The sequence below is a fragment of the Orycteropus afer genome, unplaced genomic scaffold (genome assembly GCF_000298275.1).
Source record: "Orycteropus afer afer isolate SDZICR_OR568_19922 unplaced genomic scaffold, OryAfe1.0 scaffold00016, whole genome shotgun sequence".
In the NCBI taxonomy this organism is placed as follows: domain Eukaryota; kingdom Metazoa; phylum Chordata; class Mammalia; order Tubulidentata; family Orycteropodidae; genus Orycteropus; species Orycteropus afer.
Genome location: NW_006921603.1, coordinates 9,465,647 through 9,480,087, shown reverse-complemented (window position 1 = coordinate 9,480,087; position 14,441 = coordinate 9,465,647). Strand labels below are relative to the sequence as shown.

The following is a 14,441-nucleotide window of genomic DNA, read 5'->3' as shown; positions in this document are numbered from 1 at the left end:
GCACTGGAGGGGTGCTGGCCAGAGGGGCTGTACTGTCCTCAAGCGTGGCAACAGAAGCAGCAGCTAAGATGCAAGCTGGCACCATGTTTGTAGGGTGCAGAATGTTCAGCCAAAGGAGACACACTACTCCGAATAAACATGCATCTAGGGAAAGAAAATCCTCAATCAAACAAACTGAAAAACGGTCCTTTAAAGTAAGAAAAACAAGTCTCTTAAGCAACTCAAACACTGGAAGGCTGATTAAACCAGAATACTTGGGAACAGGAATCCTGATGCAGAGGACTTTCAAACCCACTGAAGGTTAAAAGCAAACAAAAATATTTTTATTTTATGGCTATTGACAGGATTTTACATTCCCATTTCTTGCTTCACAATTTAGAAGAACAGTGGCCATAGGTGAATTTTCTTGTGTGGTCCTGGGACTGAGAGTTAATGATGACTGCATTAATGACAACTGGAGACCAGGCTGATTATTTTAGAGGTTGGGGCTTTGTTTTACCCCAACCTTGGAATAAGACTGCTTAATTTTCTCATTCTTTCTGGAATTTGCCCCTTGCTTCTAAAAGGGGTCTGTAACACAGTTATGATTCACCAAGATTCTGGTTTGTTAAATTCTGGTTAATCAAAGTTGCTGTATGGACACAAGATAAATGTATTATGCCCTGTTGCTTTTCTAACATGTCTTACTATGGGTTACTGTTGGCCCCCGGAATAACATTCCACCAAGCCCAGCAATGGTGGTTCAGAGCCACCCACCCTTTCAGATGATGTTCACAATTGCTGTTGGCTTTTTTTTAGCCATTTTGGGTCTGATGTTGCCTTTCCGGCTAAGCCCCAGGGGCTCCCCTTTCTTCAGTGGTCTGCAGAGTTCTCTCGTGGCCTCGGCCTGTTCATGGATGGATTTAGCAGGCTGCATGCTGGCTCTGTCATCCTTGGCTTTTTTCAGGTAGTTCCTTCCCTTTGGATGGAAATGGGTCTTGAGATCAGAGTGGTTACACACAGAATGTGCGTGCCCCCGGCTTCTACAGATGGTTGGAGCAGGAGGAAGTGAATAGAAAGAAAGATTTCTTTAAAAGCTTAAAAGAACAGTAACTACTCACGGGGCAATCGTTTCTTCCTGTTACAATGGTGATTATGCTAGCAGTAAAACAAATAATATATATTAGGATTTATTTTCCCAAATTTCCAGTGGCCTTTATGACATGATCTCACGATACTAAATTCCCAAGGAGAGAGTGCAAGTTCTGTTTTACCAGGCAAGAAACCAAGGCACAGAAACTTTAAATGATTGCCCAGGATAATACATATAGTTGAGCTATGGAGAAGATGAGACCAGAACTCATATTGCCTGACCCTTTAAGAAAGTAGGGGACTCAAAGAAATCTGTAGTATGATATTACAAAGTCTATGATTTACAGTAGACACATTTGCTGTTGTTGTTATGTGCCGTTGAGTCATACCTGACTCATAGCTACCCTTCTTTGGGTTTCTGAGGCAGTATCACAATGCAAGAAGATTGCCCAACCTTCCTTCCGAGGAGTGGCTGCTGGGTTTGAACCACCAGCCTCCTGGTTAGCAGTCAAGTGCCATAGGCACTACACTACCAGAACTCTCAAGATTTATATATCAAAAAAAAAAAAAAAAACCTAAACTCACTACTGGCAAGTCAAATCTGACTCATAGCAACCCCAACTTGGGTTTCCAGGACTGTATCTCTACGAAAGTAGAGTGCCCAGTCTTTCTTCTGAGGAGTGGCTGGTGGGTTTGAACCACCACCCTTCTGGTTAGCAGTCAAATGCCTTAGGCACTGCACCACCAGAGCTCCCTTATATAAAATTTAGTAAGCATACAGCATCAATAGTACCATAGAACTATTATGACTACTCTATAAAGTTCTGGGTGGTGCAAACAGTTAAGCACTCAACTACAAGTCAAAAGGTTGGCAGTTCCAGGGGTACCTCGGAACACAGGCCTGGCAATCTGCTTCCAAAAGGTCACAATCTAGAAAACTCTCTGGGGCAGTTCTCCAATGCATATACATGGGATCACCATGAGTTGAAATCAATGATAACAACAACAATAAAACCTCAATACAAGAGTTACACTAAATAATAATATAAAAACACTCTTGTAGTACTACCATAGTGTCATTTACTAATATAGTGTTAGTAGAGTAAAAAGTCATGTCAACATTTTACAAATTATGCACACATGCAGGTAATTTTAACTCTCGGATGCATTTATGTTATATATATTATGTAAAATGCAGCATGAAAACATATTATACTAGCATTATCAAATGGCCCAAGTATTAAAAAAGGTATACATACAGGCATTTGGGTTTCCTATTTGAGGAGATATCCATAAGCTGAAGGAAAACAAATAAGAAAAAACAAACATTACCTCACTTGAAGGCTGCACTCAGTTCTGAAGATCTTTTTTTTTTTTTTTTTTTTTTAAGAAGCTGTATTTGCATTAAGGAAGTTAGTAACTGGTATGTGTAGCACCACCCATGGCTCCATCCAGCACACCAGGGGACAAGAACATTCTCACACTCAGCCTCTGCTTATCAGGGAGCCTCTGTGTACACTTGTACTGAAATTTCTGAGAAGCCAACATCAGCAAATCTCAAAGACTACAGAAAGTCAAATAGATTCCCAATAGAACGTTTAAAGAAACATGTTTTACAAACTGGAATGATATGCCATTATTTCTTGATGGATTCAGGCTGCATTTGCAGCTAATTCACTACAGCTGTTTCTGGTCACAGTGTATCAACTAAGGGGAAAATTGGCCTAAAACGTTTATTGGTGAAAATACATCATTTCTAAAATGATAGCATTTGAAGACCAGCTCCACAACTGTCCCTGAGGCATCTATCATTGAGATTACTTTCCACCCCCAATAAATCATGCAATAAAATATCTGCATGCACTTCTGTGGCTGGGCTCAGAACAACTTCATCTGCAATATAAATTGATAATTATCATTTTGTGATCCAGCTGTCGCCATTCAGTTTATAGGCAAAGTCCAGTGTGTCCCCAGCCTTCAGTTCCTGCCCTCCTACGTGTGACCTTCACTAAAAAAAAGTAGTGTCGCATCAGCTGGAAGACAGAAGAAAGAGCTGACAAAAGAAATGTGGAGAAAAGGCCACTGTGGTGTTGGCACCCAGTATGGCCAAGTCATGTATCCCCACTATGCTATAATAATCTGGAAAACCAAGCTCAACCTAACAGGCACACTGCCTAGTTCTTGCCTGCAGCTTGGGCTTTAGGCAAGAAAAAGTGAGAAAGAAGTTTTGTTAAATGGAATTTTGAGAGTACAATCTAAAGGTGAAATTAATTTTGACCCTGTTCATGCAGGCTGGGTTTGGCATGAGATTAGCAAAATGTGAACAGAAAAAAGCACCATTTTGTTATAAGGTTGATGAGGTTATGCAATGTACAAAGAAGGCGGGACAGCCAGTGGCTTCTGGGTGACCAGCAGGCAACAGCATTTCTGTCTTGCAAACTCACCCAACCACCCACCCCAAAAAGGTTTTCTTAGCTGGGCTTTTTGAATGGGCTTTAGTGAATGCATAAAGTGTGAAAACATACAGGGATTTTTGTTCTACTGTTTTTCCTTTTTTATTATTGAGGTACAACAAATGCATTTCTTTTACTGTATTCATGGTAAGTATACAGTCTGATGAGACTAAGCATGTACTTACACAATACCCTTTGGGATTTGATGCAAAATTAAGTGTGTGTGTGTGTGTGTGTGTGTGTGTTTTCCTCCCTAGGGAAAGGGATGACAGTGTTCTCCAATGCTAAAAGTAATTCCTGACTTCAAAAATGCTTAAGAACCATCTTTAGGGCCTTTAACTGTTAATAAGGGATTCCTCTGGGACCTAAGGAAATTTTTTCTTACAGGAAGGGAAATGCATGAACAAAAATGGATAAAGATGGGCCATGAACCTCACATATACACAATACAGGAAGTTAAAAAAACAAAAACTCCTCTATGCCATTGAGTTGATTCTGATTCACAGTGACCCTATAGGACAGAGCAGAACTGCCCCACAGGGTTTCCAAGGCTGTAAATTTTGATGGAAGCAGCCTGCCTCATATTTCTCCCAAGGAGCATCTGGTGGGTTCAAATCACCAACCTTTTGGTTAGCATCTGAATGCTTTAACCACTGTGCCACCAGAGCTCCCACACATTATAAAAAGGCACCATAAATTATGCATGTCTACATGTCACAGAGAGTTAAGCCCTTACCATATACAGTTAACCATACACAGTTACATATACAGTTGTATATAAGCCTCAAACAACCCTATGAGTTAAGTATTATCATTCACATTTCATTCACAGATAAAAGAAACTGAGGTAGAAAAATTTAGTAACTGCCTGTAACCTCAATGTTCTACCAGTGTCAAGACTGGGCTTTCAACCAAATAACCAGGCTCCAAGCCTCAACAAGCCTTAACTCTATTCTCTTTGAAAAGCATGTGTTTGTTACAAAGAACAAGAAAATATGTACATAATAAATGGAATCAATACCTGTATTAGAATTTCTCTAATAAACCTATAAATTATGAGGTTTGGGGGTTGAGCCAGGGTCTGTTATCACAGCAACCATAGAATTCATATGTCGTCCTTAGCTTGAACACAAGCAGCCATTGTTTCTCCTGGCCTCTTCAGCCTTGTCTTTTACAGAAGGAAAAGCTCATTCCTACTTAATCCATCTACCCACCTCCATTTCTCTTAGTCCAACTACTTTTCTTTCTGTCTAGAGAAAAGGGTGTTGAGGATCAAGAGAGTCCTTGATCAGAGTTCCAGGTTAGAAAAGTATAAATAATCTTATACTAAAAATCAACCTAAAACCAAAAGCCAAATTCACTGCCATCAAGTCAATTACAACTCATAACAACCCTCCTTGGGTTTCCAAGGCTGTAAATCTTTATGAAAGCAAACTGCTTCATCTTTCTTCTGGAGAGCAGCTGGTAGGTTTGAAAGACCAACTTTTTGGTTATCAGCCAAATGCCTTAACCACTACACCCTCAGAGCTCCTAAGAACCAAGTTAAGTCCTTCTAAAATATAAACATGGTGTTTCAGATTATTATAGGCTTGGGACTGTACACTTAGCCCTCTTCCAACATCACCTTTGTATAAATAACAGCAATGTACACCAAGCTGTTGAGACCAAAACTTCAGATTTCATTCTTGATTCCTCTTTCTTTCTCCTACCAGATGTACAGCAAGGTCAATCGGCCTTGTCAGTTCTACCGCCGAGATACATCCAATACCCATCACTTCTCTCCACCTCCACCTTATCCAAGCCACCAATCTCTCTTATCTGCCATCATAACAGCCTTCTAACTAGTCTTCCCCACTTTTCTGACTTCATCTCCTACCACTCACATATACCAAGCTAGTTCCCTCCTATGGCACTTCACTTGGTATTTCTTCGCCTAGGATGCTCCACCTCAAAATTTTCAAAATCTGCCTCTTTCTTGTCATTCAGATCACAATTCAAATGTTACTTATTCAGCACGGTTTGCCTTGACCATTAGGGTCACTTTGAGTTGGAATCAACTTGATGCCAATGGATTAAACCTAAAGTAGCCCTCCACCCTGGCCATCTCAAACATGTCATTTTTTTTTTAACTCTGTAGTTATCACTGTTTGCAATTATCTTCTTTATTTGTTTATGAGAAGAGGGACTTTATCTCTCTTGTTCACAGATGTCCCCTCAGCACCCAATAAAGGCTATGCCCCCAATAAATATGTTTTAAATGAATTACTGGTAGTCTTAATTTAGCAACGTGCAAAAAAATTAATGCAATGCTTAAAATAAGATTATCCAAGCTGTTTCACGACCTTCCATGCAAGTAGTTCGTGAATATTTTGGCAGATGGGATATTAAGTCACTTTGTGCCTAATTCAACAGTATTTTTCAGAGCATAAAGATAAAATATCTGAGTAAGCATATTATAGTTTTAGAAATCAGGCAGGTGAAAAAGAGCATAAATGCTCAAGGGGATTAAGGGAAAGATACAGATGCTGCAACATTATTTCAGAAAAGGTTTTAAATATGAGGGGAAGGATTTTTTTTTTCCAGAGCATAGAAGAATCTTAAAGCTAGAAAGTACCTTAGAAAGAATCAATTTTTATATCAATCTAGAAATTTGACTGGAAGTGGTGATGAGCAAAAGAGGGAAGAGGAAAGAGGGAGTAAACTGGGGATGGATGAAAGACAGTATATGAAGAGATGACACTGATTTTGCAGTATACCCTCACTGGCAACTGAGAGCTGGACCAGGCTGGGGATGGTAATCCTCATTGGGCCAGAGGGGGGAGATGAGAGGTGCAGGCAGGGCAGCCGGGGCTGGGGTCAGAATGTTCTGGCCCACACTGTGTGAACTGGGACAAGGAGCTATTCTGGGTGGGGCTATTGCAGAAGCCTGGCTGTCTGGATTCCCCAACTACTCACTAAACTGGCCAAAAAGGTTAATAAGGATATTATGCCAAACTTTTCATGTTAAAAATATCCAAGTTACTCTGTGTATCTATAGTCATGGATATCCAAGGAGGCCAGGCTTAGTTAGCACTTTCATTATAGCAAAGACACAGCCCTAATGTGTATTATTACAATGAAATAGGTCACATAAGAAGAAGTAGAGTTAGGATCAGCAGACTGTCTTCTCTGGTACACTGTGGTACAAAGTACAGGTTAGAGTCATTCAAGCAACAGGATACTGCCTGGTTTAAAATCAGGAAAGCTGAGTGTCAGGGCTTTATCCTTTCACCAAACTGATTCAATGTCTATGCTCAGCATATAATCCAAGAAGTTGGAGTATTTGAAGAATGTGGCCTGAGGATTGCAGGAAGCCTCATTAATAACCTGTGATATGCAGATAACACAACCTTGCTTGCGACAACAAAGAGGACTCGACATTCTTAGTAATGAAGATCAAAGACTACAGCTTTCAGTATGCATTGTTGTTGTTCTTGTTTGCCTTCGTGGCCCACGACTCATAGCGACCCCTCCTTGGGTTTCCGAGGCAGTATCACTACGGAAGTAGATTGCCATTCTTCCTTCCGAGGAGTGGCTGGTGGGTTTGAACCGCCAGCCTTCTGGTTAGCAGTCAAGTGCCTTAGGCACTATGCTACCAGAGCTCCTTCAGTATGGATTAAACCTCAACATAAAGAAAACTAAAATCCTCACAACTAGACCAGTAAACAGTGTCAAGAAAAATGGAGAAAAGTTTGAAGTTGCTAAAGATTTCATTTTACTTGGATCCACAATCAACACCCATGCAAGCAACAGTCAAGAAATCAAACATTGTATTGCATTGGACAAATCCACTGCAAAATACCTCTTTAAAGTGTTCAAAAGCAAAGATGTCACTTTGAGGACCAGGCCATGGTATTTCCAATCATCTCTTATGCATGCTAAAGCTGGACAATGAATAATGAAGACCAAACAAGAATTGATGCATTTGAATTATGGTGCTGGTAAAAAATATTGACTACACCATGGACCACCAGAAGAACAAACAAATACATCTCAGAAGAAGTACAGCCGGAACATTCCTTAGAAGTGAGGATGACAAGATATCATCTCATGTACTTTGGACATATTATAAGTGGGGACCAGTCCCTAGAGAAGAACATCATGCTTGGACAAGTAGAGTGTCAGCGAAAATGAAAAAGACCCTCAATGAGGTGAACTGACACCATGATTGCAACAATGAGCTCAAACACGGCAATAGCTGTGAGGATGGTACACGACTGAGCAGTGTTTCCTTCTGTTGCACATAAGGTCCTTCTCTTGAACCAACTTGACAGCACTTAACAATAACAACAAAATAGATGAAACTGCTTTGAACAGAGTTACAGAAACCTCACAGATAGAGCAAATTTATTCCATTTCATCCCACTTTTTGTCTGTGACAGGAAAGTTCTGGGCCTTACATTACTATAGTGCTGTAAAGCTGAGTGTACATTATTACAGTTAAAACCAAAAAATAAACTCATTGCCATTGAGTCGATTCTGACTTATAGAGACCCCCTTTGGGTTTTGAGGTGGTAAATCTTTACAGAAATGGATTGCCCAGCCTTCCTACTGCAGAGTGGCTGGTGGGTTTGAACCACCAACCTTCTGGTTAGCAGTCAAAAGCCTTAGGTACTAAGCCACCAGAGCTCCTTCATTTATGGTAATTAGCACCATGTTAAATTTCTTCATTTCTTTCCTCCCCCCTCCTTTCTGCCATCTTCCTTCTTTCATCTACTTGCCTTTCATTTCATTTCTTCCTGGTAGTTCTTATTGTTACTTAATCATGTTTCCTTTTAATCTTGGCTTCCAGAATGCGTAACTAATCTTTGTCTTCAACCAATAGCAGTTTTGTTTAACTTTTGCTTAGCATAAAATTTTCCTGTTTTTCTTTTCCTTATAATAGAGTCCATTTGGGAACGGAGAAGGAGGAAAAAGAAAGAATCATTCTAAAATCTTTTGGAAAGGAGGTAAGTATAAGATCAATAAATAATGAAAACAATATAAATAGTATAAACAAGCTACTTTGGGGCTTAAAAAATCTTGTCTTTGATTTTGTTGTTTATATTGCCAAAGAGATTATATAGACAGCAAATGGGACTATCCACCCCTCTCATCTAGAACATGGTGATCTGTACCCATTCTTTCAAGAATGAGATAATAATTTTCTGTAACGGATGTCTGGAGGTCTTTATTTACTTATTTATTAGACCCTCTTTGCTGGGTTGTAAGGTTCATGAGAGAATGCACCTCATCTATCTTGTTCAAAGTTGTTTCCTCAGCACCTGGTAAGTGCCACAGCCCCAATAAATATGTGTTAAATAAATTATTAGTCTTTAAAGAGACCATGGAAAATTATTATTATTATTATAACAGAGAATCTTGATTAAGCCATTTATGGGAGTTTTGTTCTTTATCCATGTCCAGGGTTCTCATCTGGGTTCTTAAGCCCCTGAAACTATATATAAAATTACTTGCAAAAACCTGTTCTAGAACTATCATCTGTGACTTTCTCTAGATCTTAAGAATCTACAAAAGGTGTTTAACCTATAGAAACTGTTGAATGGCTTTTAACTTTCTATTAAGGAAAAAAAAAAAAAAGAGGAAGTGTATGTGCTTCACTGAGGAGGACCTAAGATTCTCCTGAAGTGTTCCATGATTCAAAAAATGTGACAACTTCTGATCTACTTGAAAACCAAGACTAAGAGAAATTATTTCTTTCACTACTTTAAACTCAACTTTTCCACAAATAAGGAGTTCTGGTAGCTCAGCAGTTAAAGTATTTGGTTGCTAATAAAAAAGGTCAGTGGTTCCAACCCACCAGATGCTCCGCAGAAGAAAGATGAGGCAGTATGCTTCCATAAATATTTACAACCTTGGTAACCCTATGGGACAGAGCTACTCTGTCCTGTAGGGACGCTGTAAGTCTGAATCGACTCAATGGCAGTGGGCTTGTTCCACAAATACAAAAAATGACTACCAATTCAGCTTGGCCTGGAGGAAGAACCTGACAAAGAACAGAGATGGTGCACCCAGAATTCTGCATATGTCCAAGTACCTTGGATGCACTGGTATCACTGCAATAACATAAGTATGGCCCAAACTTTGTTGTTGTTTTTAAGTGCTGTCGAGTCTTGGACCTGACTCGCAGCGACCCCTCCTTGGGTTTCCAAGGCGGTATCACTACAGAAGTAGATTGCCAACCTTCCTTCTGAGGAGTGGCTGGTGGGTTTGAACTACCAGCCTTCTGGTTAGCAGTCAAGTGCCTTAGGCACTATGCTACCAGAGCTCCTATGGCAGGGCTTTCAAATGATGTCTACAGATTCCCCACAAATCACGTCACAGCTCCCTTAGCATTTTCATCAGTTCTTGGTTCAGTCTCACCATACACAAGGGCCTCACATTTGGTGGCAGGACTCACCACATGCTCACTGATGTCAGGGCAAAGGCCGGCAGCCTGCTGGCACTGATAGTACTCTAACTGCTTTTCTGCCAGGTCAACCCGTTGCAACAGATTCTCGATAAAGTCCTGGAGTCGAGCTTTCCCTTGAACCTCCTTCTCAGCTGCTGCTTCCAAGAAATGGTTGAATGTAACAACTTCTCTGCAGGCAAAAATACCAGAACACAAAGGGAGGGGTGAGATATGAATTAAATCATTCAACATATATGTATTGAGTACCAACTACATATTAGATGACAAAAGAGATTGACCCCTCCTTGGGTTTCCAAGGCAGTATCTCTACGGAAGTAGATTGCCCAACCTTCCTTCTGAGGAATGGCTGGTGGGTTTGAACCGCCAGCCTTCTGGTTAGCAGTCAAATGCCCTAGGCACTACGCCACCAGAGCTCCTACAAAAGAGATAAATTACATTTAAATGATTATATTTAGAGATTACATTTTAATTAATCTCTAATGGCAGTAGAGGAACTCTGGTAGCATAGTGGCTAAGGCACTTGACTGCTAACCAGAAGGCTGGTGGTTCAAACCTACAAGCCACTCCTCGGAAGGAAGGTTGGGCAATCTACTTCCGTAGTGATACTGCCTTGGCAGTACTATGTGACTATGGGTTGAAGCCGACTCGACAGCACACAACAACAACAATGGCTGTAGAGGAGTCCCTTGTTGTTGTTGTTATGTGCCGTCGAGTCAGCCCCAACTCATAGTGACCCCTCCTTGGGTTTCCAAGGCAGTATCACTATGGAAGTGGATTGCCCAACCTTCCTTCTGAGGAGTGGCTGGTGGGTTTGAACCGCCAGTCTTCTGGTTAGCAGTCAAGTGCCTTAGGCACTATGCCACCAGAGCTCCTAGAGGAGTCCCTGGATGGTGCAAATGGTTATTATGCTTGCTGCTAACCAAAGGCTGAAGGTTCGAGTCCACCCAGAAGCATCTTGGAAGAAAGGCCTGTTAATCTACTTCTGAAAAATCGCCCACTGAACATCCTGTGGGGTGCAGTTCTACTCTGACACCCATGGGGTTGCCATGAGTAATAATCAGAGGGCACCTTTTTTTTTTCTTTTAATAGGTATAGAGGGAGACAGTCACTATAAAACATACACATATATGTCAAATGGTAATAAGTGCTAAGAAGAAAACTGGAACTGAGTGCAAGAAAATAGTGATTAGGAAAGGAAGAAGAGGTGAGAGTTTAGAAAGAAACTCAGGCACATCCTTTTGCATAAGGTAACATTTGAGCAGAAACTAGCAGGAAGCAAAGAATAAGCCATGGAGTTACCTGGGGAATAACAAACTAGGCCCACAGCAGGATCATGCGGACATGTAGGTGCTACAGCAAAGAGGCCTATGTGGCCAGAGTAGAGTGGCTGAAGAAAGGACAATAGGAGCAGGAGCCTGGTATGGATTCACAGGTTACATAGGTACGGATTCTGGATTTTATTAAAAATGAGATGGGAAACTACGGCATGCGTTTGGATTCAAGTTTTGACTTACATTTTAAATGTCTGGCTGTTAGAGGAGAAGAGATGAGAGAGAAAGAAGGTGTGGAAGCAAGATTCCATGCTAATTCCCATACTGTACAAAGTGAGTCACCTTACCCAGTATTTTATTTCTGAGCTAAGAATGAACAGTCCAAGAAATGCCTTCTTGAGGCAGACCCAAGGTGGATCTTGGAAAGCTATTCTAGTTCTGACATTAGGAGCAGCAATGAGCAGGTTGTCTGCTCCTACAAAGTTGAGCAAAATACTTCAAACAGCATTCTTTGTTTATAAATTCTGATGAGGGTTCACAAATAACAGAAATTTTTTAATGACTCTTAATTTTCTTTTTTTTTTTAACAAAAGAAGGAAAATAACATTGTTTTATAATTTATAAGTTCCTTTAAAAAAAAAAAGAAAGAAAAAAGAATGTAGTTTGGTTGACAGTTTAAAGAGCTTATTAGTTTTCCATTCAATAATTCATACACATTTCATTTTGTGACACTGGTTGCCATCCTCTCAATGTAACAGCACTCTTCCCCCTTCCTTCCTGGGTTCCCCTTTCCATCTGTCTTTCTTTCCTGTCCCTTCCTGCCTTCTGAGATTTGTTTCTGAGTAAATGCTGTCCTTTTGTTCTAGTGTGGTTCATTGCAATGAGGAGTACATTCCTTCCTGGTTTGTTATTCACTTATAGGCCTATTTGGCTGAAAGAGGATCCCTCAGGGTGGAGTCAGTCTCAGGTGTTCTACTAGTCTCTGTCAGACCAGTCAGTCTGGTGTTTTTTACGTTTTTGCATTTTGTTCTACATTTTCCCCCCTCACTGCACAGGACTTTCTATTGTGAACCTGATGACAGTGATCAGTAGTGGTAGCCAGGCACTATCTAATTCTGGTCTCCAGGTAGTGTAGACTGTGGTTCATGTGGTCCGTTAGTCCTTCAGACTAATCATTTCCTTGTATCTTTCATTTTCTTCACTCTTCTTAGTTCCAGAGAAGGAGAGACCAGTAGTTGCATCTTAGATGGCTGCTTGTAAGCTTAAAGAATTCAAAGACCACACTAAAAATATAAAGAAGGAAAGAATTATCACCTGAAACCCTATTATCCTGAGACTATCACCATTTACGTTTTGGTAGCCATGTTCATGATCATCGCTTTAGAAACACACACATACACACACACACACATAGTTTTTGTGCTTTGCATTATCTTATTGCCTTCCCACCACATCCTCGTTCTAAGACCAAGGACCAAGTGATTAGCACTATCAATATCACAGTTCTCTCAATCTTATTTCCTCCATTAATAAGAAAACACAGAGATCCTTTTAGACATCCCCTTTATATGTTCTGCCACCGTCTTTGGGGCAGAAAAATTCTATAATTTTGCTACCTGTTGAAGATTAGTATTTTTTTTTCACTTTTGCATGTCTTCAAAATCTCTCTCAGCATTCAAGGAGTGTCTCCTCACTTTTCTGCCATGTTCAACTTACACAAAGCCAAGAGTCTAAAGACTGTGACCACTGCCCCATGTGCCTCTTTCTTTTTAGATCAATGAATGCTTTCTAATCTAATGTTTTCTAATCTAATCTTATGCAGTTTTTCTACACAGTCAATTAAACTCATTGCCTTCTCCATTCCTTCTCAAATGCCACTTGATTTTTATTTTTCACTGAACTCCACAATTTCTTGAGAGGAGAACTTTAGGGAAGTTGGATCTGTCAGAGTTTTGTACAATGTCTTTAGAAAATAGCTGCTTGTGGCTTCCAGTTCCTTTTTTTTTTTTTTTTTTTGTACCACCACTTGGTGAGTCACTTTTACAATTACTTGTGATTTTTCTCCTACAAATATGTCACACATGGCCATACTGAAATTTTTCTAACACTTCCTACAGAGTTACACATCTCTGCAAAACCCTGTGGATTATATATTTATAAAAATAGAAAAGAGATTGGTCCTAACAATGATTCACTCAAAGAACTACTCATTATCCCAAGTCCCTTTTTGCAAGTGTTCAACCATAAGTCCCAATTGCATAATAATTCTATTATCTTTCAGTAGCTAAGAAATAGTCACATGAGAAAAAAAAAAGTCCTTTTTTAAAGTTTTTTTCCATCATTATGTTTCAACTTTATTTCCAGATGTATCCATATAAGCACTTAATAGAAGACATAATTTTCCAAGTGCACTAGCTATTCAGGCCATGAACATGAGTTCTAAGTTATTCAGCTTTGGCCTGCCTCCTGAGTGAGCTGCAAGCCTTAACTAGAAGCAAAATAGTGGAGGGTCCGCCCAGGTCCTACACCCACCTCTTTCATGGTTCTCAGTTATGGTTTAGATCACCTGGATTATTTTTACAGCTCAAAAGCACCACTGAAAACACAGTCCAGGAATATGGCTACCAATTCACCTTTCCAATATTAAAGCTGCAATTCATTTGGCATCAAGTGCATTACAGAGATATCTTGGATGATATTTAGGATGACTGAATCATAAAACAGTCTCCAAATTGAACTTACAGGAAAAACAACCAAAAACTCTCACCCAGAAAAAAAACAAAAGAGAAAGAGAGGGAAATCTGTTATTTTTTCTTTCAATTCATATTGTTGTTGTTGTTGTTATTATGTGCCATTGAATTGGACCTGACTCATAGTGACCCCTCCTTGGGTTTCCAAGGCAGTATCACGATGGAAGTAGATTGCCCCATCTTCCTTCCGAGGAGTGGCTAGTGGATTTGAACTGCCAGCCTTCTGGTTAGCAGTCAAGTGCCTTAGGCACTATGCTACCAAAGCTTCCTCAATTCATATTAGTTTGTAATATTCACTATATAAGCCAGACAGAGGAACAGTCAGCCACAGGGACCCAGGTGGGGGGGATATGAGAGGTCTCCAACAGCAGGACAAACTTGTCTGTCGGTTTGTCCTACTGTGGTGACATGTAGACGTGAGTTTTGAGGCTGAGCCTCTGGTGTT

The 14,441-nt window shown here is 40.2% G+C and overlaps 1 protein-coding gene across 1 annotated transcript in view; it reads right to left on the bottom strand.

Moving 5' to 3' along the window:
* Window positions 1-760: 760 nt before the first annotated feature.
* Window positions 761-14,441, bottom strand: part of ZNF365 (zinc finger protein 365) — a 32,749-nt gene continuing 19,068 nt past the window's right edge. Inside the window, exons 2-4 of the mRNA XM_007958992.2 lie at window positions 9,964-10,144; window positions 2,331-2,368; window positions 761-1,022 (exon numbers count right to left, since the gene is read on the bottom strand). Of these exons, the coding sequence (XP_007957183.1) occupies window positions 761-1,022; window positions 2,331-2,368; window positions 9,964-10,144 (481 nt within the window). The remainder of the gene's footprint in view (window positions 1,023-2,330; window positions 2,369-9,963; window positions 10,145-14,441) is intronic.